The sequence below is a fragment of the Gadus chalcogrammus genome, chromosome 22 (genome assembly GCF_026213295.1).
Source record: "Gadus chalcogrammus isolate NIFS_2021 chromosome 22, NIFS_Gcha_1.0, whole genome shotgun sequence".
In the NCBI taxonomy this organism is placed as follows: Eukaryota; Metazoa; Chordata; class Actinopteri; order Gadiformes; family Gadidae; genus Gadus; species Gadus chalcogrammus.
In genome coordinates this window covers 3,735,134-3,758,873 of record NC_079433.1, presented here as the reverse complement: position 1 = coordinate 3,758,873, position 23,740 = coordinate 3,735,134, and the positions used below count along the sequence as shown (strand labels likewise).

General features: G+C 45.6%; 2 protein-coding genes across 2 annotated transcripts; both read right to left on the bottom strand.

Annotated features, from left to right (window-relative positions):
• Positions 1-3,526: 3,526 nt before the first annotated feature.
• On the bottom strand, positions 3,527-10,675 carry LOC130375704 (prostate stem cell antigen-like). Its single transcript, XM_056582748.1, has 3 exons — positions 10,533-10,675; positions 5,209-5,319; positions 3,527-4,338 (listed from the first exon to the last, which is right to left on the bottom strand). The coding sequence occupies exons 1-3, from the start codon at positions 10,582-10,584 to the stop codon at positions 4,115-4,117; spliced, it is 387 nt and encodes a 128-aa protein (XP_056438723.1). The 5' UTR covers positions 10,585-10,675; the 3' UTR covers positions 3,527-4,114.
• A 4,702-nt stretch (positions 10,676-15,377) lies between these two features.
• On the bottom strand, positions 15,378-21,976 carry csnk2b (casein kinase 2, beta polypeptide). Its single transcript, XM_056582747.1, has 7 exons — positions 21,849-21,976; positions 21,217-21,300; positions 20,787-20,889; positions 18,743-18,858; positions 18,053-18,128; positions 16,990-17,179; positions 15,378-16,250 (listed from the first exon to the last, which is right to left on the bottom strand). Exons 2-7 carry the CDS (start codon positions 21,286-21,288, stop codon positions 16,160-16,162), a joined length of 648 nt encoding a protein of 215 aa, XP_056438722.1. The 5' UTR covers positions 21,289-21,300; positions 21,849-21,976; the 3' UTR covers positions 15,378-16,159.
• Between the last annotated feature and the right edge of the window lie 1,764 nt (positions 21,977-23,740).

Below are 23,740 nucleotides of genomic sequence, written 5' to 3'. Positions count from 1 at the left end.
TATGTACACATTGAGACCGCGTTATCGTATGTATGTGGTGCACAGAGACAATGTTATCGTTATCTCTGTGCACCAGATACATACGATAAAAACGTTCTCAATCTGAAAGCCCTTGAAGGCCCCTTACAGCCAGGCGGGGTTGTGGAGCTGGACCAACCAACCAGACGATTTCATTACAGTCCAACCAAACTACGCCCACGCCTGAGAGCAGGCCGCGGTACCGACCTCTCCCCAGCCCTGCCGTGGTTCTCTTGGGCCTGCGTTGCGGGTTGCTAGGCGCTTTGACCTCCTAGTAGCATAGCCACGCCCGGATTTGTTATTTGTTCAAACGATGGATTTTAAATCCACGGTATCGCGGGTTGCTCTCAGCAAGGGGTTTGCGACTGATTGGCCAGAAGTTATTTGCCTTGAAGAATCAAGGTGTCAGTGAAACTACAAACTCACTCGAAGTCACCTCAACATAGGATGGAACTTTCAAGATGGACGCAAGCTGTTTGGATCCAACCTAGTTGCGCTCCAGTAGTTATCCTCAACGTTTGTCAGCTAGCCAAAAGGAAGTGGTTCAATCAATCGGAATCGACCCAGACCAATCAGATGTGGTCCAATCACGTAGAGCCCTGTGTGTTCTAGGTTAGAATAGTGGCAATAGCAGGAGTCCCTCTCGGCCCTCTCCGACCTTTCATCCTCCAACCGGGCTGAGCTCGTACTTTAACACAACCGCTAAACACAAAACAAGGGCCAAACACACCACAGCTAAACCCTGCGGCTGCCATCTGCTATACCATAATAGACGAAGAATAGAAAGAAGAAGTAGAAGCAGAATAGGAAGAAAACAGCGGGCTGGTTCATTTGACCGCAGCAGAAGGAGATTAGATTTGTTTTGAGAGGATGCTTACCAAGCATGAAGTATGCCAGTGCCGCGACGATCACGCCCAAAATCTTTGCCATCTTGAGAGTGTTGTGTTTGTCTTGAGAAGTCCTGTAGAAGAGGAGGTGACTGCAGAGGAGAGGAGCTGTTGAGTGTGTTCACCTGAGGCCCGGGTGTTTTAAATACTGTCCCGTGGGGGTCAGGTTGAGCAGCGTGGGGTGTGGAGGGGCTCAACTGGTCGATTTGCATTCCTACTGTGGGGTGTCATGAAGGCAGACAACACCCACAGAAAGAGAGAGAGAGGGGGAGAGTGGGGGGGAGGGTGTGGGGGGTGGGGTGGCCTCATCATGCAGCCTCACCCATGACGGATAAGTCTTTGTTTGTCCGCTGTCACGGCCCATATATTAAAACAATGACGTCTGACCTTGCATGCTTAGGGCGATTTGTCACCTGTGGCATTATCAGGCCCAAACCTTTTGGAATTGTTTGTTATTTAGCCGTCGAACAACAAGGTAATCAGGGCCCCACGCGTTCCACGGAGGTCTGTCCGGAACCATGGGGCTCTGAGTCCGGACTCCGGACAGACCTCGGCTCTGGAAATCACTCAAGCCAATCGGACGACAGGAACAGGAACCGGTTTTTGGGTCTCTTCTCCCGGCCAGGACGTTTGCTGAGGAGTTTCCCCGGACGTCATGCAAGGGGGCTTTTAGTGGGTGGGGGTATCGGTGGAGAAAAGGGGTGGAGGCGGAAGCTACTGGGTCAGAGGTCACTCTCAGGTGTGTGTCGCTGAGCCGCGGGCACTCAGATGTATTGTATTGGTGTCTGGTTAACATGTGGCGTCCGACTAGGCTACGTTTTGAAAAAAGGAAAAACACACTTAAAGGACAGTTTGAAAGAAGGCTGGGATACACAGTGTGGTCCGTTCATTGATTCTGACGTATCATTGATGACTCATTGATGACTCATTGATGACTCATTGAGTCGGACGCACCATTCAGGTGCAGTCGATTGCATTGAATCACCGCCCACCAACCCCACTCCACCTCCACCATCACCACCACCACCACCCCCCCCAGCAGCACCACCTCCCCCCAGCAACCCCATCACCCCGACCGTCACCATCCCCACCATCACCTCCGTCACCTCCGTCACCACATCACCACTACCGCCATCACCTCCGTCACCACATCACCACCCCCCCCTGCAGCAACACCTCCCCCACCATCCCCACCATCACCTCCGTCACCACATCACCACTACCACCAGCAGCACTACCGCCACCACTACCGTCCCCAGCACCACATCACCATTACCAGCACCCCCCCCCCCTACGTCACTAACACCATCACCGCCACCACCAACGCCACCACCGACGCCATCACCACCTATTGCACAACAAGGCCGGCACGTTTGACCTTGACTCATGTCCGCAACTAAAGCCCAGAATAAAGAAAGGCGGAACATTGAGAGGTGCGTAAGAGTTCAGAAACCAGTTGAGTGAGACGGGCCACTTAAACGATTAAAAAGAGTTTAAGTGTGGAAAATCTTACATTCTGGAATTGAATGTCTATGTCTCCCTATTGTTTACATGCAATCGCGCCCCGAAACACGGATCAAGATTACAGGCATTTGTGGATTTATTTATTAATTTACTCAGGGAAAATCGCCCGCCGTATTTAAAATGTTAAACCAGCCAAAGAGAGATTACAACCCGAAAGCCAAAACAAAAATGTTCGGTGGATTGATATCGGATTTAAGAGATAGCACTGTTCTCAGGTTGCGTCATTTCAAAATGCACGGTGCATTCCGATGTACACGCCTTAATTACCGAGGAGAGTACGAGACAGCCCGGGGGGATTGTCCTCGTCACTTCGCAATGGCTGAATGAACGAGTCTCCTTATTTTGGAGCGAGAACATGTTCGACCTGTCCAACCAGGGCAACACAGCAACCATATAAATATAAAAGTCGCATTGACAATTAATAAGAAGTAAACGGTGAGGCCGCCGTCCTTCTGGATAAGCATTGTATCGGTTACATTTATCGGTCGTTTTGAATGCAAGGTTTTTTGTGTCTTTTTTTTTTCAATCACATTTATATTTTATTTTAACAATATGACCTAATTTGAAAATATAACGTCTCATTGGAATCGGTTGAGGACTGTCAAGTTTACGACGCTTTTTATTTTATCCATTCAAACCGCAACTCCCATGTTAACTTACTTTTTGCAAACGGACCCGCGGGTCCCAGGGCGGCACTGTGGATGCTGATGGCGCACACGTCATTTGCAACCCGTCAGTATTGTATGGTAGTAGGCTATATATATATAATGTATAAATAATATATTGTACAACACCTTTGTTTGATGGTATGCCTGATATAGTCTGTTGAGGGCTTTGTTTTCAGGTTTTAAATGGAAATGTGGTGACACCTTACAATAAGTGTACATTAATTCACATAAGTTGAAGCTGTATAAAGCAGTAACTAATAGTTAAATAGTGTGGTCAAGTAATCATTTACAAATGGTGTTCATGTTATCTACAGTATTCATTTCTACACAACACGTCAAGCCACACAGTGTCCCGTCCTTCTTGGGACCTGCGCTATAGTGCATCCTAATTACAATTCACACTCGCGTTGTATTACAACCTTGCACAAAAAAGAGAAAACACTCAAAATGGAGAGGAAACCAAATGTTTAATGGTTATAAACATGAACAGCACAGTGACAGACTCGAAAAAGGTTTCATAGAGTCATGACATAATAATAAAAATCTTTTGAATCAGACATAGACCAGCTCCACCGTGGCCTGTGTGTGGTTCTCTTTATAGCGCACCTTTTGGCATATTGGCTGTGCAGATAAGTGGATAATTAGGATCTTATAACAAGAGTGTGTGTGTATGCATCCCTCTGTGTCTGTCTGTACAATCTGTGTGCCTGTGTGTGAATCCCTTTATGTGAATTAATATGCATGTCTGTATGTACATCCTATCTCTATGTATGCAAATGTAGATGTCTATCTGTGTATATGTAAATCTCTATTTGTGTGCATGTGTGCACTTGCATATAGATCTATAGTGTGTTTGTATGTACCTCTCTATATCTGTGTACGTCTCTATCTGTGTATCCGTGTGTGTGTGGGCGTGTACATCTCTATCCGTGTGTGTGCTTATGTATGTATGACTGTGTGTGTGTACATCTCCGTGTGTGCGTGTGTGCGTGTGTGTGTGTGTGTGTGTGCGCCCTCTCAGACTGCGACAGAGACCATGAGGAGGGAGGTGAAGGAGGCCAGCAGCAGGGGCAGCAGAGGCAGGCCGCTGGCCCCGGGCGCAGCGTTGCACAGATCAGTGGTGCAGCAGGTCTTCAAGATCTTGTAGACGGTGACGTTGGAGCTGCCGATGTTGGTATCGCTCGTCTTGTTGCATTGGTCTGCTTCCAGACAGCCCTTCGTCTTGATGGGCAGAAAATTAGCTGGGGAACACGAGACCAGAGTGTTATTTAAGATGAGAGATGAGGTATGTTTAGAGGACCCTTATCGTCTTCGCCCAGACACAGCTGTGGGCTGACAGAGGCTGGAGCTATCGTGGTGGATAAGACCTCCTTTGCAGACAGATGTTTGTTATGCTTTCGTTGTTATTATAGTCTCCGAAGGATCATTTGAAACACAGTTTAAAAGCAAAAGGCAAACTACAGCAAAAGGCGTGTAAAAAATGCTGCAACGCTTACGGACTGTATAAAATATATGTTAAAGCTGACTTTAGATACGTTTCAATTGGAGGAAACTATTGCCGTAATAAAATATAAAAAATTAAGATTTATCAATGGCTAGACCGCATTTGTGACTTATACTTTTCTTAAATATGATAAAAATAATGATGCATGGCTTTAGTTGAATAATACTCAGGAAGGTTTTCTCCTAGTCTACCAATTATATTCTAATCATATCTAGACCAATATAGGGTCAATGCCTACAGGTTTGGCTGAAGACATCAGGGTTCAAAATCAGCACCAGTGGGCTAGAAGTGGAACACCTTCCACACATTTTGCCACTGGTCAAGTGACTGCATGGTTCGATTTCCCCGACGGTATCAATCTAAAACATAGACTAATCAAAAAGTTCCTCCACTAGAGAAACTAGCGAGTCCATTCTCAGCATCGGCATCGATAAACTGGGATCTTGTGCAACATTCCAGCGGAGGAATGCCGCCCGGCAGATAGGCCGCGAGCGAACAGCAGATATGCAGGGAATGGGGAGAGGGTAAGGACTGGAGTGACCCGCTTCCGTGGCACACACGTATCCGCGGCTCGGTGTGTGTGTGTGTTGCGGCTGCACGCGCTCACCTGCTTCCCCCTTGCCGCTGAAACACTGCTCGCCCGCTGCGCACTTCTTCTCCGTGGTCAGACACAAGTTTCCAATGCCACCATCGCATTTGTAGCACCTCAATGCGTGGGCTGGGGGTGGGACAGACGGCGGCACACAAAATTAGCATTATTACATTTGTAACCATTTCAACCTGTGAGTCTTGGGTAGATCTCCACACAAAAAAGGGAACGGTCAAACCCGGCTGTCTCCTCTCGCAAGACATGATAACATCGCTCCGGCTTTCAGATAGGACCAATGGCGTCAATTCTCCAGCTTTTCCGCCCTATTTTGACGGAGGCGGAGTAACGCAACCGATTATCATCAGGTATATGTAGGAGCACCCTCCTACGTTAGAGGTTAGCCGCCGGGCTTAGCGGTTCGCCTTCAAAGAGACGGCTAGGGCTCGGGGGGGGGGGGGGGGGGGGGGGGCGACGCCTACGGATGTCCGGGATCCAACCCAGGACCTTTCGTCGGAAAGTCAGGCGACCTACCTTCTTAGAAAAGCCTTTGGCTCGACGTCTATTTTAAACCTTAACACCTTTTCTGTAGCCTCTCTGTGCCTAGGTTTTGGTTTAAGCATCTGCAGCGTCTCTCTGCCCTAGTTTCAGTTGTTTTCATGTTGCTTCTGCTCTTTTTTCTTGTGCCGGGTAACACTTTGAGATCCTTTGTTTTATGTAAAGTACAAATAAGTATGAATAACATTGATACTTATTATTGTTACCTAACCGCTAGACTGCCCTAGGCGTCCACGCGGAGCCTACCGCTGTGTACCCTATCGTCTGAGGAGCCGTCTCCAACCTCCGTCTGTGAACCGTGGAGCAAGTGTGTCCTGTTGGTGGAGAGACCCTCCCTGCATTACGACCGTTTGCTTTCCAGGGAGGTTCAGCCGTGGTTTACAGTACGGCTTAACTCTGTTTGCTGTCGTGTCCTCTCCCACTGGAGACCTTTACTGGAGAGCAAAGTGCCGTCAGGCCCATTATCTACACACACAAACCCTCCACTGTTTTAATACCTTTACCTCAGCGAGGAACCGAGACTTATTTGACAAGTGCCATTTTAGCTTCGTAGTTTGTCATCTACAGAGGAATGTCTGTAGAACACAGAGTGGAAGTGACATCAGGAAGCGTGCAGTGTGACGCTTGTCAGCTAGCACAGGCCAACATGCCGTAAGGTTTGTACAGCTATGTGATTACAGCTCACACAGGGCTTGCTACGACGACCGCGCTGGCAGGTACGAGTAACCATGGCGATGGGGAATGAGGTTTTTCCTGAAGTGCTTACTTCAGACTAGTAAACATGGACACCCATGTCGTTGTTGTTCGTGTTCGCGCATGTCTGGTGATTCATAGTTGAGATTCCACCACAGCGATGACATCCAGTGTCCACACGCGCACACACACAGGCTGAGAGACACAAATTGACACTCACATTCAGAGACAGGAGCGCACACTCACACACACGCGCAAAAACTTGCTGAGACACATACACACACACTGACACACATTCAGAAACAGGCACACACACACACACACATACGCACTAAGAAATAGTGAGAGAGACACAGACACACACACACACACATACAGAGAGATAGACACACACACCTTGCAACACTGGTTTCGGCCGCACCCAAACTTTTGTGGAGGATGAGAATCTGATTCCGGAAATCATACACACAAAACACTTATTCTGATTTGTTATCGGTATTTAGTTCCTTAACAAAGTATCTCGCTCAGCCCAAAGTGAGTAAACATCACCACATGGTCCCCTTTTTGCCTAGATACGTAATCTTATCCACCGTTTGCTTTTCCATCTTATAGACCAGGGATGGGCAACTGGCGGCCCGCGGGCCGCATGCGGCCCGCATCCTCACTCAGTGCGGCCCGCATCCTCACTCAGTCAGGCCCGCACATAATAAAAAAAAAAAGAAAAAAAAAAAGAATAATAATAATTGATCGAGTTACAGAAAACTCGGTCAAGAAAGATGAGAAGAATTCATAGAATTCGAAGGCAAACCCATGCGTCTAGTTTGCTTAGAAGCGATATCAGTCATTAAAGATATCCACTTAAGTCGCCACTACAACTACTACAACTGCTTGTTGGGTTTGAGTTCATTGAGTTGTTGCACTTAATGTTGGGCCACTGTTTTTCAGTTTCTTGACTTCATTGAATGATGATGTATGTGAGCCCTTTGCACTGATAAAAATACTGACCATTCATGTGGCTGTTTGAGCATGGAAAACATGAAATGAATGTATGTTGGTTCAATTAACATACCGTACATAGGTTATGATTCTGGATGATTTTTTAGGAAGTGGCCATCCCCAAAATGCACCAGAATACAGGAAATCATATCTACCAAATTCAAAATTGTGTAGCTTCTCTCAGCTCACGTTTAGTTGAAGTGTGCAGTCATGTGGCCCTCCGATGGTTATGATGAAAAATGTGGCCCTCTTTATCATGAAAGTTGCCCATCCCTGTTATAGACCATGCACTTTTCCATTGTATCCACTGTGTACTTTTCCATTGTATCCACTGTGTACTTTTCCATTGTATTCACTGTGTACTTTTCCATTGCATCCACTCTGCCCTTCTCTCTACTGAGAAATTGAATCGGCCGTCTGGTTTTCTAACCTTTTACTCAATTGAATTTGGGATATGTGAATAATATATGTTTGAATATGCCGTAAATTGATTTTTCACAGAGAAAAGTGAAACATAATAGAAAGATATAAGTTGATTGAATATATAAATAAAAAAATGATTTCCATGTATGCTAATGTTGTCATACCATAATAGGCTTGATACTAGTTCCATAATAATGGCATTAGTGGAAAAGGAGCCAAGAATGTCTCAGGGTCTTATTAAAGTCAGGGCAGGCGGTTTCCTGACTGCCCGTTTAATGTTAAAAAAATAACAAAAAAGTATATGAGCCATCCCCATTACATCACACAAACCCATCTTATGATTCTAGTCCAACCACAGTCAATGCCATTGCGTTGCCAGGAAGTCCCTTTTCATTGTTTCACAATCACTTGCTGATTTATATCCAAAAGAGACAGGGATGCAAATCGAAACATTGACTTTTTTTTAGGCAATGCCTATTATTCCCCAACGATTAACTTTCATTGCCCTTTCATTTTTGTGTCCATTATAATAACTACTGTATGTGGGCCTACTGGTGGAAGTTAGGAACACAAATTAACTTAACTGCTTAATCCAAAATACCGGCTAGCTAGCACGATAATTAGCGTACTATTTCAGTAGGCCACCTCATAGCAATGCTATGCTGAAATGCTTTTATTCCCTATCAAGTAACTACCAGTGTACACCACCGGAGGGCGTAAGCCGACCGACCTAAACGTTAAATGTCGTTGAGAGGTCCCAGCACAAATGGGGCCCCACGCGGCATCCTTCACTGAAGCCGGATATTCAAACCGACCACAAACATAAGGAGTTCGGGTCTGAATAGATAGGATCTAGCTTTTGCATAGACGCCAGCAATACTCATATTCGAACCCTGTAGATAGAAAAACAGGGAACGCTTATCCTAGTTATGGATAAGCGTATCAAGCGGTCGACCTTGCAACACGCAATTAAAGCGATGATAGGGTGGTCACCTGGGCGACCTCTGGTGGCCAGAGGGCGTCAGGATTTCTGGCTGGAAATAGGAGATCGGGGCACACCTCGTTGCCTTAGCAAAAGTATACTTTTTTTGAATAAATACAGTTCTCCCCTGGTAGGCTGAGGCCTACTGCATGGAAAGCTACAGCGATCTCGGGTTCAGGTCCATGGATTTTGGAGGGTTGCTGTTTATCAGTGGCTCTCCTAACCCACTGGGTTTAATGATTAAAATCCTTTTATCAATAATGGCCTGGACACTATGGGTTAAAAATAGATCGATCCATGGATCTACATGTAACATCAGGTGTAGCGTTGATGGGTTTCACATTGTTTGGGTTGGTATGATAAATTAGCATGTCTGATATTGTTGAAGCGTTTATTAGGTGTCCATCTGTCCCTATAAGAAGGTCAATGGAAAGAATAGGTTAAGTCATCTTTAAAAGGTATATTTACAAGAAGCAGGATGCAGGTAAAGTACGGAGAGGACGATTCTACACAGAGTTTTTAATCTCCTGGGGCTGGTTTACCGCGGATCAGCAAACAGCGATGACGTTAAAGACAGAGTAAAAAAAAAACGGTAAACGTCCAAAAAAGTAGAACTAGTATTCAACCCCACTAAAAAGCATTTAACAATACAGAATTACAGTGGTAGAACAATTATATATAGGCCTATATATAAAAAAAAAAATTTCACCTTTTCACATTCAAAATAAACACCTTTTTCAATCGAGTCCCAAAAGTAGAAAAACAAGGAAAACTGAAAAGGGTCAGCTCTGAACTAGAGCCCCACTATCCTGAAGTGCGAGCAACCGTACAGATTGAGTCAACACGCCCCGAGCCTGGGACAACAAGCAGAGCTAGGCCCTACACTCCAGGGATACGTGAGTTATGGTTTGGCGCCAGTTCAACTAATTATCCTGTCAGGGAGTTTTCTCCCAACATTTTATCCCACTAGCTACTTGGAATGACATGGACTACTAGCTGTTATGCTTGTTGGGATTTAGTTGATAAGGCATTTGCTTTTATGTTATCCATATGAGCAGTTTAGGGTTAGGGTCCTGGTACAACAACCACAGGTATCCCCGGGACACAGGGTCAGGTTCCTGGTACCTACAACAAGCAGAATAACTCCCAGGTTACGGGGTGTGGTGCGAAACGAGAGACGAAGCAGGGCCGTTAAAGACACAATGCACAAGAATAGCGGCTCGGTGCACCGTAAGGGACGCCTAGGACGTGCCCCACCCCAAGGGAGACCTGCTGTGTGTGTCAGGACCGCTAGAAACCTGAGGAGGAATTTCTCATGAAAAATCCTGACAAGTCGGGATCTGCCATTGTGTCTTGTCTTGAGTAACTTATTTGAACCACTTGGGAGGATAGACATAAGCACTTTTGTTTTAAGCACATTAAGCGCACAAATAAATAGTAAACGAGATACCAACGATGCGCGATATTTATGGTTGGGTGACAGTTATTATCTAATTATCCTGTCAGGCTGTTTTTAAAAAAAAAATGTATCCAACTAGCTACTTGGAATTGCAAAGACTAACTATTATGTATGTTGGGATATAGTTTGTAAGGCTTTTTTTTTTTTTTTCATATTAATTTTATAATCTGACCGTAATAGTAGGCTAGGGAGTAAAGGGAGAGGAAAACGCGCAATACATAAAGTTTTCCTTACCGACTGCGATGAAAAGTCCAGCAGCGAAGACACGGATGATAATTCCGTTCATTTTTGCAGATGTTTTCAGATTCCTGGAGCTGTAGAAGTGCGTCCGTACGGTGACCGTTATCCCAGGTTTAAGCGATGGCTGCGCTCCAACCCACTATTTATAATATTCCACCCACGTCTCGCGGTGTCACCGGTAACCAATTACAGGCTTGGACCTCCGCGCCCACCTGTTGGATTCGACAATCAAAATGGAGAACGTCTTGAGACAAGACGGACAGGTGGGGAGAAGTATCCAGATATAAAGGGGTTTCACCGGTTTTCGTCGTGTCACCTTTGCGGACATGATTAAAACTCATTTTTAAACCCAATACAACATGTCACGGCAAGATAAACCAACTTTGGAAATCTTTAACATTTTGCGTTTTTCTTCCAATATAATTACTGTTTTTTAGGAAAATAATCCACTTATTTAATATTAAAACAAGCAAATAAACAAGCTAATAATAGCTGGTGATGATACCAATGATATAATGCTCAAAATGTGTCTTGGAACTGCATGTATGGATCAAATATATTTAAGTTAGGCCTATCTGTTGTTGACAGATAATCCAATATTGGTGAGCCTAAATTAAACATATGGCAAAAAGGCTAGAATAGTATAATTTTATCTCCATAGTTTTAAAGTCAAGCCTGTATCAAAATCCCTTAAATTATGTCAATAAACCCACGCCTCCAGTTGTTGATATGAAAGTAAAATCTATGGCATTTTAGCATCTTTAAAGGCCCTTGTATCAGTCAATATGCAAGCCATGCCTATCAAGGTCGTAAAAAAGTAGTCCAATTGAAACCCAAACCTATGAGGCTACCTTCCACCACGTCTCCCCAAGTGACGTAATCACCGAATGATGTTAGAAAACACCTGTTACTGCCAAAAATGACAAAAACTGGACTGTAACACTATTTTGGAGACATTTTATGAATGATCTACATATTTTGAGTACTTTTTGTACCCATTAATTGAAACTTCCGGTTACCCTGCAACACAGCCTTTAAGTGAGATACAATCACTTGCATACCTCATATAAAAGCCCTTCAATGTCACAGCCCTTCATGTCACAGTCGCACGACATGGAAATTTAGGAATTGGTTTATGATAGTACCTGGTATTTGTTAACCACTAACGCAGCCATACACATCTGTTAATCAGTTAAAGGAAAACTACCATGTATGCAGCTTTTACCTGAACAGGCCTACTATGTTAGTTATGGAAAGCAAGAACAGCCAGAGCTGTGATTCCTGCGCTGCTTTGTTCCAGTTCAAATAGGAATAGGTTTGTTTTGCATAATTAAATTCCTCGGGACTTGGGCCTCTGTCAATTCCATCTTATTAAAACCTCTGAAAAAATTATTTTAAAGACACAAACACACAAAAACACACACATACACACACACACACACACACACACACACACACACACACACACACACACACACACACACACACACACACACACACACACACACACACACACACACCTAGTAGCCTGCTTAGTCTTTTGCCCATACTGATTCTATTTTGTACGACCTGGCCCTTAATGTACTCTTCTTCTCTCTATCGTCCTCTATTCCCCCACCTCTCCCTCTATATACCCCTCATCTCCCTCTTCCTCTATTCCCACCTCTCTCCCCCCCCCCCCCCCCCACCTCTCTCCCCCCCCTTCAACCACTTCTCTCTTCCCCAGCCCTCTACCCCCCCTCCCTCCCTCCCTCCCTGCGTCACGTCTTGACTAGTTGCTTCTGGGCGGGTCGTTCTGCCTCATACGCCTCATGATGGAGAGGACATTGTGAGCCATGATTTGCATTTAGGGCTGGTAAATACTTTCTCAAAAAATTGAAATATTTCCACTCACATTAACCATAAACTAAAGTGCTGCTTGATGACCCACCGCTATCGTATAGTTATGTATATGAAGTGGTGAAGTGTTGTAAAGGACACTCATTTATGGTTAGTGCGTTATAAAGTGGTGCAGTTTGTGTATAAACTGAAACACATACTTATTGACTGTATGCGGGAAATGGGTTTACCTTACAATTGTTAGTGCTTGGCATTTGGTTCTATGAACGTCCTTACTGTACCGAGAGTGATATATATTGTTCCTGACTAAATGTGAGTTGTGCGTCAGGATTCATTCCCTCCTCACTGTCTGTGGTAATAATCTGTGATGATCCTCTCCAAGAACAACGGGTGATTCAGGAGACGACAGAGCGGGTCCCGTGACCTTGCTCCTCCTTGGGCTACAGGGATTTAACACTTCGTGGCTCTGTATGTTGTGAGACACAACATACAGCACAACATACAGAGAGCAAACAAGCCTTAAAAGTAGTAGATTTTATTCTTGATAAGACCTTGCAAGGCAAGCACATGTTTACTCCCAACACTACTGCGCCCGGTGACGACATGTTTTCGGAATGCGACCAGGCCCATAATTGATGTAATATTCTGTGGGATGCAAGTATGACAGGTGGTGTAGAAATGATCATATGAGCCAATTATCAGTGGGTTCCAGTCGAGATCTGCCTAGAACTGTAGGATTGCACCCAAAACCAATTAGGCCTTGGAAATACCTCGGCTAAAACGGCCACGTCCACTTAAAAAGCACCTTTTAGGTCGATCCCTGTACTATTGTAGGCCTACAGGTTATGGGTGAGCCCAGTTAAACATTGGTCTGTTTACCAGAAGTTCCCTTTTTCTATAAAAACAAAGAGAAATCAAGCAGCAGAAGATGGGTTAAACCATGGCATTACACATGTAAATACCTGACCCAAATCCTTGCAGGCTGCAGTTTCATTCACTTGAACCAGTTTATAGCATTAAACCGCGATATAGCATTAAGCATCGCAGGTCTGGTCTTGTCCTGGGCGTATGTGAGTCGGCCCACTTTTGTCTCAACCCTTTGGAAATGTAACAAGAGACCCGGCAGACAATGTCTTTAGAAAAGAGCCTGCACGTCAACTCAAATAAGTAAACAACCTGACAGTATGTCCACCACATCCATCGCAACGAGGGCAAAACATCGCATGATTAAATGATGTCGTCGGTTTCCCTGGTACACGATCACACGGTCTGGTGTGCAGACCGTGTGATCGTGTACCAGGGAAACAGACGACATGGAAAACAACAGAACTATGAAGTTGAATTCCCCCGAGTCATCTTTGGGAAAAGAGAGAACTACAAGAAGGGAGATTTCCTCTTTTTGTTGCCCACGGAACCAGCTGAACAGCACGTTTAGTCTGTCTTTGCACTACTTTGGTGTTTATTTAAGTCTCATGTGACTTTTCTTGTGTTTCTCTAATACAATGTTTTATATTGCACCATTTTTGAAGGGAGACCGACATTTCATTACTGTTGCTTAATTTTTGTGAATATGACAAATGACGTTGATAACAGCCAAATCCTTTGATTAAAAATGATGCATCTTGGGTGTAGTCATTAAATTGACTGCCGGTCATCCAAAATAAATTATGAATAGGCCGGTCCTTGGAACAAAAAAAGTTATAGAAACTGTCTATAACAAATTGTTTTTCAGTTCACAGCCTTAGATGGCTGATCACGATTTACACCAAGAAACTCTCAGTAAGGTCATGTGTGCTGCCCACTTTTATATCGAGTTAGGAGGGCAAAGTGACGGATCCCATCGGAATAAGGGGGAAGCATGTGATGTCCGAGGCGTGGTGATTCATTCACTGTTGTGAGTGAACAACTAAACACACGAAACACTAGGCCCAAGTCAACAAGCACACCCAAGCTCTCCAGGAGAACTGGCCGCATGCCGGGATGGACCTCACCCAAATGACTTAGCTGGGATCTTCTGTATGTGGTTCTCCCTGGAAAATGTGACCCACCCACTAGAGGCACACGAACACGACGTCGGCCCCGTCAGGCTTATTTCCCTTGGTTACTGTGGTAGGGAGAAACAGCCCTTCATGAGTCATGAGGCCAGGTTTGATGGCGGACTGCTCGCATTCCACAGGTGCTGTCCTCCCAACACCAGGGTGTGAGGACTCTGGGATGGTCTGGGAGTTCTGGTTTATCTGCTGTTTTACACTGATTTTCCATGTCTCCTGTCAAATCTTGGATAAATTCGACATTAGGCCTACATCCAGCTGGATTTAATACACAAAAACAAATCGTGACATTTGTCACAATGAATTCGGGATAATAGGAGATGAACGTGTTTGTTTGATATTGTTTGCCTTCGTTTATTCAGCACTTTCTGTGCGGCCCTTTGAATGTCTAGTCGACAAGTGAGTCACCGTCATGCGAAATTTAATCCTCGCCACACCCAGGGGCCTCTATTTGTGAACAAATAGAGGCACTCTCAAAGGTTTTGAGTATGGCTAATCCTCAGTAAGTGAACGTTGATAATAGTTGTGGTTTAACCTTCGACTATTTTATAACATACGACTATATTACATACTTTTGCCCACACAGTTCTGAGGGGACACCTGGTGGTCAATTTAGGAACAGAAGCCTCATCGAAGAAAGACCGAGGCACACAGATATATGAAAAGAAAATAGAAGTTTATTGTGAACTCCAAATCCTGCTCACTTTCCACAGAAACAATGACAACACGCATACATAATTAAAAGTGGGATGAAGACATAGTATCCTTATTGATCTGAGGGGGAAGGAAAAAATAAACAAAATGAACATCAACAAAGGAGAGGGGACATGTCGAGCAGACTGGGCCCGCTGAAGAAAATATGTGGTGGGGAGGGGGGCGGGACTCTCGGGAAATCGTCTGGTGTTTTTCTTGACACGTCCGGAAATAAATATCTTCTACTATGAATGAAGAAGGACGCTTGTAGATTCAGAGCAGGTGTATGAGCTCCTCTTTTTTGTGTGTCCATTGAGACCGCAATGGTCTTTAAATGGTCTTATAAAAAGGGCCAGTAGGGTTAATGTAGGGACGTTTACATTCGCTCTATGTAGCGGTACCAATACATAGCAAGGTCTCACCAACAGAGGGCGCTGTCGGACCACACGGGGGGAGAAAAAAAACGTAATTTTTCAGCGGCTGAAACCTACAACTGCGGTATAACTTGTCATGGGGTATTCCTTTCACGCTAAAACTACAGGTCCGTGAAAAAAATAGAATACATTTGAAACTCACTGCACTCAAATAGCTTTCTCTACTCGGGAGCGAAACCGAACAGACACTGTTGTAAATTAAAGAAAAACAATAACAAAAGGTTGTTAAACGCAACCGAGAAAACTGAGCTCTGTTGAGACCGCATTGGCACCGGGGAGTTTGGTGTCGTTTGGTGTGTGTGTGTGTGTGTGTGTGTGTGTGTTGGCGTGCATGCGTGTTGGCTTGCGTATGTGTGTGTGTGTGTGTATACCATGTTGGTGCATGTCATCTGGGCATGTGCGCATTTTATCATTTATACATCTTTGTTCACCCCCCCACCCTCCATCTCTCCCTAAACTAGAAAACACAAATAATAATAATACAGTCTCCAGCAGGAAGTAGTCTCGCCTGGACAGGAAGTTCCATGCAGGTGACCCCAACCTCACCGTCATCCTCTCTCTCGCTCTCTAATCGTATTTCCGGATGTGTGGGCCCCCGGGGGCCTTAGCGAATGGCCTTGACCGGGCTCTTAAAGCTGGACGCAGCCTGCAGCTGTAGCTGGTAGGCCATGGGGTGGATCTTGAAGCCGTAGAGCCTGAGAGAGCGGGGAGGAAACACACACAGGTTAGAGACCCGAGCACGTCGCTCTCTCTTCCTCCTAACACTTCTCTCTCTCTCCCCCCAAATGGTGGTCATCATAACGGGATACTCTCTCCCATCTCGTGAGTGAGTCCAGAATCGCAGCAGGACAGACTTGAGTCCTGTGGTTGTTGACAAAGCCAGCCAGGCCCTTTTCTCCAGTCTCTCCCCCCGCCTGCAAGCGCTCTCAAACCGCAGACATGTTTTCACACCGCTTGTTTGCCACCTCATGATTAAGAGGACATTGTGTGCCAGGATTTTTTTTTTTTTGGGCTCGGTAAATATTTGCTCAAAAAGATTTAAATATCGCCCCTCCCATCAAAAATAAACCGAAGCACTTTATGACCCACCACTAACGTATAGTTAGGGATAAAAAGTGAACTGTTATAAAGTAGCCTCATTTATGATTAGTGCGTGCAGCTTATGTATAAACTGCAACACACACTTGACTTGTGTTGCAGTTTCAACACAATCAATTTATTGATTGTATAAAGGAAACGGGGTCAACCTAGTGATTGTTAGTGCTTGGTTCTATGAACATCCTCACTGCACCGACAGCCATATATTGCTGTTTCTCCTTCTGACAAATGTGCTTGTTGTAAGTCCTGAATGTGAATGTAATGAAATCTCTTCTGTGACATTGCAATCCCCATGTGGTATGGACTGTGTGCCCCCCTGGTCCCAACTACACCCACCTGGGGACAAACTGGTTGGCGGGCCTCTTGGGCCGGTACTCTGGGTGCACCATGAAAAGCATGTGGGGGAAGCCGGTGCCGAAGTAGGCCCCGTCGGTGTGGTGGTGGCGGGACGACTTGGGTGTGTAGACATCCATGCATTTGGGACAGTATAGCTTCACCATCGCCTCGCCGGGGATGTCTGACAGACCTGGGAGGGGGGGAGAGGGGGACATGGGAGGGAGAGAGGGGGAGGAGGGATGAGTGGAAGGGATGGAAAGAGACGAAGGGGGGTTGGGGGGAAAAAAGGGAGGAAAGAGGTGACAAAGTGAAGGGGGAGGGAGGAGAGAGGGAGAGATGGGAGCGGATGAAGGGGGAGAGAGAGGAGAGGGGATGAGAGTGAGGGGAAGAGGGAGAGAGAGAGGGAGAGATGGGAGCGGATGAAGAGGGAGAGAGAGGAGAGGGGATGAGAGTGAGGGGAAGAGGGAGAGGGGGGAGAGAGGGAGAGATGGGAGCGGATGAAGGGGGGGAGAGAGGAGAGGGGATGAGAGTGAGGGGAAGAGGGAGAGGGGGAGAGGGAGAGATGGAGCGGATGAAGAGGGAGAGAGAGGAGAGGGGATGAGAGTGAGGGGAAGAGGGAGAGGGGGAGAGGGAGAGATGGAGCGGATGAAGAGGGAGAGAGAGGAGAGGGGATGAGAGTGAGGGGAAGAGGGAGAGAGAGAGGGAGAGATGGGAGCGGATGAAGAGGGAGAGAGAGGAGAGGGGATGAGAGTGAGGGGAAGAGGGAGAGGGGGAGAGGGAGAGGGGGAGAGGGAGAGAACGAGGAATGGACGTAAATGCAAGAATGTCATTCAATGAACAGCTCATTCAAATTCCGTGGCTCAGACGAGAACAATAAGAACGAGTGAGAGAGGCCTTTATTCAAACAGGCCTCAACTCTAAAATGGACGAGTGGGCCATTGCTAACTTCTTATAAAGGCCTACATTACCCAGCAGCAACCGTGTTTATAACACGGGACTAGTAGGGTCCCGTGTTCCAGGTCTGAGGCAGGGTTAGGGGAGAGATGCTGGGCTTTGGACTCACCAATGGGCAGCATGGGCTGGTTCTCGCAGTAGACCCGGGGACAATAGCCAAAGTCCCCCTGTTGGTACTTCTCCAACTGTGGGGGAAACAGAGTCACGGTTCAATAATGCAGCATTTAAAGTCCACCTCAACTGGATGCGGTGCAAGTTCTTACTCGTACAAAAGAAAAAAATAAATCTTAAATTCCTAATCCTTCCTTAACCGTGTAAAACACCAGAATCATCGGAAATCCTTTAACTGTAGATAGAGTTGTAACAGCTTGACGAACATAAAGCCGGATCAATGGAAAGGCCCTTTAAGGTTATGGCATTCAGTCCGTCAATAAACTGTGTGTGGTACAGTCAGTGTGGCAATTGTAAGCGTGCTACAGACTCACACACACGCACAGACAAGCACACAAACACACTAAGAAATAGTGAGAGAGACACACACACACACACACACACACACACACACACACACACACACACACACACACACACACACACACACACACACACACACACACACACACACACACACACACACACACACACACACACACACACACACAGAGAGAGAGAGACAAACCCATTGGTTTCAACCGCACACACACATTTTCAGAGACAGGAACACACATACACACACATTAAGATAAAGACACACACACAGAAATAGTGACACACACACACACAGTGAAGCGGGACGTACCATCTGGGCGATGCCGCGGTTTGTGAGGATGTACCGGGCGTGGATCAGGCCGTACAGCATCTCGGCCGCCTGCTCGATGAGGTCGCTCTGGTTGGGGTTGTCCTCCAGCTCCTCATCTTGGGGGGGGGGGAGAATTAACAAACAGGGGTCAAGGGTCACCACGTCATCGAGTTTACCACGGGACACAGAACAACACGAAACAGGATCCTTCTCTCTGCTCAGCGGAACGGCAGGTATAACCTGTTATTCTCACACTGTTGTGACAACGCGAGTGATTTTCTATAAGACCGACCTTAAGTCGTCCGGCAGGTAGGGCAGCAGAACGGAGAAGTGGGCGGGGCTTATGCCTCCAGATAGCTACAAAGCTGAGATCCGCATCTTCTTCTTCTGCAACTTGAGCTTGTTACCACCACGTTACACTTTCTCCAGTGAGTCGACGGGTAGCCTCCAGGGCATTGAGGATCGAACCCAGGAACAAACGGCACAACAATTCACCCTGTGACCTCACCTCATCCCCCCCCCCCCATGCTTTTAAAGGCCCACTATTCAACTTTTCTAGCCAAAATTACATTAAGTATGCAGGTTGAGAGTTATGCTGATGGTTCTGCATCCATTTCTGGGTCGATTGGTGGGTGTGTCATTTTCAACTTGATCTGCTCGGACCGGGACATTCCGGATGTGACGCAGCGGAAATATCCTCGAAAATGTAGTCAGATTGTAGTTTCGAAAATGCTTTACGGCACAGACACACACCCAAACATGGCACCGGCTAGATATAAACAGCCAGTTGCGAGGCAATTGTTGCATTCATCATGGATCAATCGACTGATAAGTGACCCAAGAGGCGACTGTCGGTGGAACAAAAGAAGAATGGACCAGAAAAGAGATCAGACACAAGTGAAAGGGGAACTATGCAACTTTTTTGGCTTGATTTACCTTAATATAACAGGCTAGGAGTCATTGCGATGGTTCCATTATACATTTTTGTTCGATTGTTCGTTGTTTCGACTCCCCCTTGCGCATCTTGGCGGAGAAAAGGAATATGTTTCTGCCGGCGACCCGCCGCCCACTCTCGCGGGAGTCTCGGGTCTCGCGAAGTAACGAATTGCTTTACGGCACAGACCCCCAAACACGGAACCGGCTCGATATAAACACAAGTAAATAAGGGATTGTTACATTCATCATATATCAGCCGACTAAAAAGAGACGGAGAAACCCAATGTCGGAGGAACAGAAGAAGAGAAAAGGGAGACTGACCGACAGAGAGGCCAGACACGAGTAAACGTTGGGCAAGCTTTTCAGGAATAGCGTGAACTGAAAGAAAAACTGCAAATCAGACTCCGATTTGGCCGTGTTGCTTTTGAAATTGAAAGTACCCTTGGGTGAACTTTGTCCTCGTGGTATTCTTGATGTTGATAGCCTCTGTACAAATGTGTTTGCTCAACCATTTTGTTGTGAGCCCTGTAAAAATCGTTTTCTCGACCGTTTTGTTGTGAGCCCTCTATGTTTCTAGCTTGCTTGTTGGTTGCAACCATATTAACACCTTTGTTTCCATTGATGTTTTGCTTTTCGTCTGTCTCGTCCCCCAGATACAGACTGAATCCCCGAATCCAGGTTCTTGTTTATTTAGATTATTATGTTGGCCAACACTCTCACACTGATTGTTCTGTTCAACTTAAGATAAAACAATTATAATCTAGGATATAAATTCTCCCCGTCAACTATAAAAAAGGATGGCTTTATGCTTATTGCAATACAAATTCACAATTTGAAAAATGCATAACCTTGCCTACACTTTATGAACATCTACTTTGGACATGGCTCCACGCATTCGCCGGCTTCTTTGAAAACAAATGCACATGGCTCGCGTAGAAGTGCATGGGGAAGGGTCGTCAACGAGTTGTTACGACAGTGTTGTAAAATATCTACTACGAAACTGAAGGGGGCGCTGTGTAGAGAAATGTGCGTGCCATAACCAAGAAAAAAGCGAAGAAATTCCCGAAGTTGCATAGTGGGCCTTTAAAGTAGGCCAGAGGTGTCCTACCTGGTTCCAGGTCCAGGATCATGTCCAGAGCCTGGCGGTAGTGGGGCACCTGCTCGTTGAGACCCGTCAGGTTGAACTTGTCCTGGATGTAGTCCTCATCCACCTGGGGAGGAACAGAGACCGTTAGATAAGAGATCACTAGTGGGAGGGGAGGAGGTGTGATACGTCTCTCACACACACACGACAACACAAACCGACTGTCAGTTCAGGTCAATGTAGACACATTTTGACGTGGTTTCAGAACAGGAAACTACGTTAGTTATACTCAAAGACAAAAATACTAATAATCTATTGGAAATGGGCATTAGCTTATTTTGCTTTCATAAGCTTCACCGTGTGTGCTAGTAGTTCGCCCAAATGTCTCGTGGTAAAATAGGACGGTCTGTGTGTCGTAAGGTGTGGACGGACGTCTTGGGTGTTCGTTGCTTACTTCACAGAAGAATTCGTTTCCCCGCAATCCACAGAACCAGGAGATCCATGACACTTCCTCTGAGCTACTCATCTCTGTAGAGGACTGTGGAGAAAACACACAGGCCAACTATGAGGACTTAAGGGGACACACACACACACACACACACACACCACTATTGGCTGGAAACAACTGGAATACACAGTTTTAATCAGATTAGGATCTGGGTGGTCTTTCAAAAAACACGAGGACTCGGACATGTTTATGTCGTCCCTGGGTTTCACGATACCCCCCTAAGCCCCTCTCCCCGTACAGCAGTGGAGCTCAGCAACTCACTCAAACACACACACGGTTCTGTTGCCGTCACACGCGGTGTGCTGGTGGACCCTGAACCCCGTCCAAAGCATTATGCTTGGCGGCGTGAACATCATCTAGCAATCCCCTTTTTTTTCATCGAAATTATAATAAGGTGTTAGCTTTAACAGCCTAGCCGGGTAAGCTAAGCTAGCATTAGCTCAGCGTCCTAGGTGAGATCCAACATGGCGCACAGACGGGCCAAACGCCGCATTAGAGATACGGCCGCCCAGGCCTTCAAGATACACTCTGCGAGGAAACACGAATAAACGTGTGCGTGGGGTTATATCGTTACTTACCTAATATTACACCCTATTAGAACTGTGACTGTTAATTAATTCAAAAGTGGGTTATCTTGCAGTATCAATAAGATGGACACCACCTCCCAAATCCTCCCTGAATGACGCGTTCCACGCAATATGACGTTTTTTCCTTGCGTAATGACGTCTACACCCACGGTGTCGTGCGTGGCTCTCCATTGGTCTACAGGAAATGTGATACATATTTTAGGTCTATTGAAATAAATTATGAAAAATGGAGAGGTATGGATACATTGATCGAATGTTTTTCCTCTTCATTTGTAAATGACAATTTTGGTTCACAGTCGTTGACACATTTGCAAATACAAACAAATAAAGATGTTTATGCCTTTGACTGTTTGGAAACAGGTAAATTGTTGGGATATTATCATAGCTTTGCTATAAACTAAATATGCTGTATTTTACTAATGGTGACCATCTTTAAAATAATTAGTTCCTCCTTGAAACAAGTGTAACCCTCAGATATTATAAATATACAATTATTCATTTAAATGTAATTAATTTGTGCAGGAGCACAAAATACCTTTACGCATGGAAGTAAAGGAAAAAAGATGCAGCAAAGAACACAGACAAAGTATTTTCCTTTAAAACAAAAGAAGTTTATTTAACTTTTTCCTCTGTATAATTTTATTATAATAAGACACTTCTCTGCTTGTACATTGCTCCCTTAAACTTAAAAAAAATGGCAACATTTGTTTATGGGAATGTAAGTCGGGGGGTGGAGGGGGGGGGGGGGGGGGGAGGGGAGACGAAACATACCAATATACATACATGTGTGTTCCTTTTAATAAACCATAAACGCTAGGTCAGTTCTGAAGCACGCCCGGTACCTTGGTAACGCTGGAAATATAGTACAATCTATTCAGTATTTCAGGAATACACCGTTTTTTTTTTTCTTCTTCTCTTAAACATGGGGTACATACACTATGGGCAGGTCGTTCAACGCTCAGGAGGGTGAAACGGGGGGTTGGGGGGGGCTGTGGCAGACATACTGAGGTGATTCAGTGATTGACAGCACACCCGCGGTAGATGTGTTCGTAACTAAACTCACTGGAACGCGATGATTCCCCCGATTCTGTTGTGATAAAAACCTCATGAAACAGAACAAAAAGAATGGTGACATGTCATTGTAGTAAGTTCATCGTTTTTGGATGGTAAACACACAATTTCAATTTATATATATGTATGGATGTCGTAAAGAAAAAGAAGCCATAATTATTCGTTCTGTTTGTTTTAAAATGACATGTGGCCAGACAACAGCAGGCGAGTGTACCCCGATCGAAGAACGCAATCCCCTCCAGGATATTACACAAACACACACACACACCAAATGCCCTACTCACAACATCCAAGGGCCGAACTGAATAAAACTGTCATCAGTAAACAGAAGGAGAACCCCAACTTACAGAGGTGACCAACGGGGTGCAATCCTACATTTAAAAGGATGGGTGTGACACGCACACACATACATACACGCACACACACACGCCTCTCTACTGAAAAGACTCGGGTAGAGGCCGGGGACAACATGATGATGTGAACTGCTGCGTGGTGATACCAGAGGGTCAGCCTCTCTGTGGTCGGCCGCCCCCCCGTCATGACAAAACCCCCCCAGAGGAGAAAAAAAGAAAGAAATACTTCCGCAAATCAAGGAGCCCTCCCTAGTGCACTCACTACGGCGCATGCACTCTCACACACGCACACACACACACGCAGGTCCTCGGGGTGCCACAAGGAGTGCTTAATAAGAGTGACTTCAACCACCTAATCGGAGCATAAATCAATTTTGTTTCTAAATGTAACTAACGTTTTTTAACTCTTTCTCAAGGCGATATCGTGTCTTGGGAGGAGCCGAGAAAGAAAGTAATCGC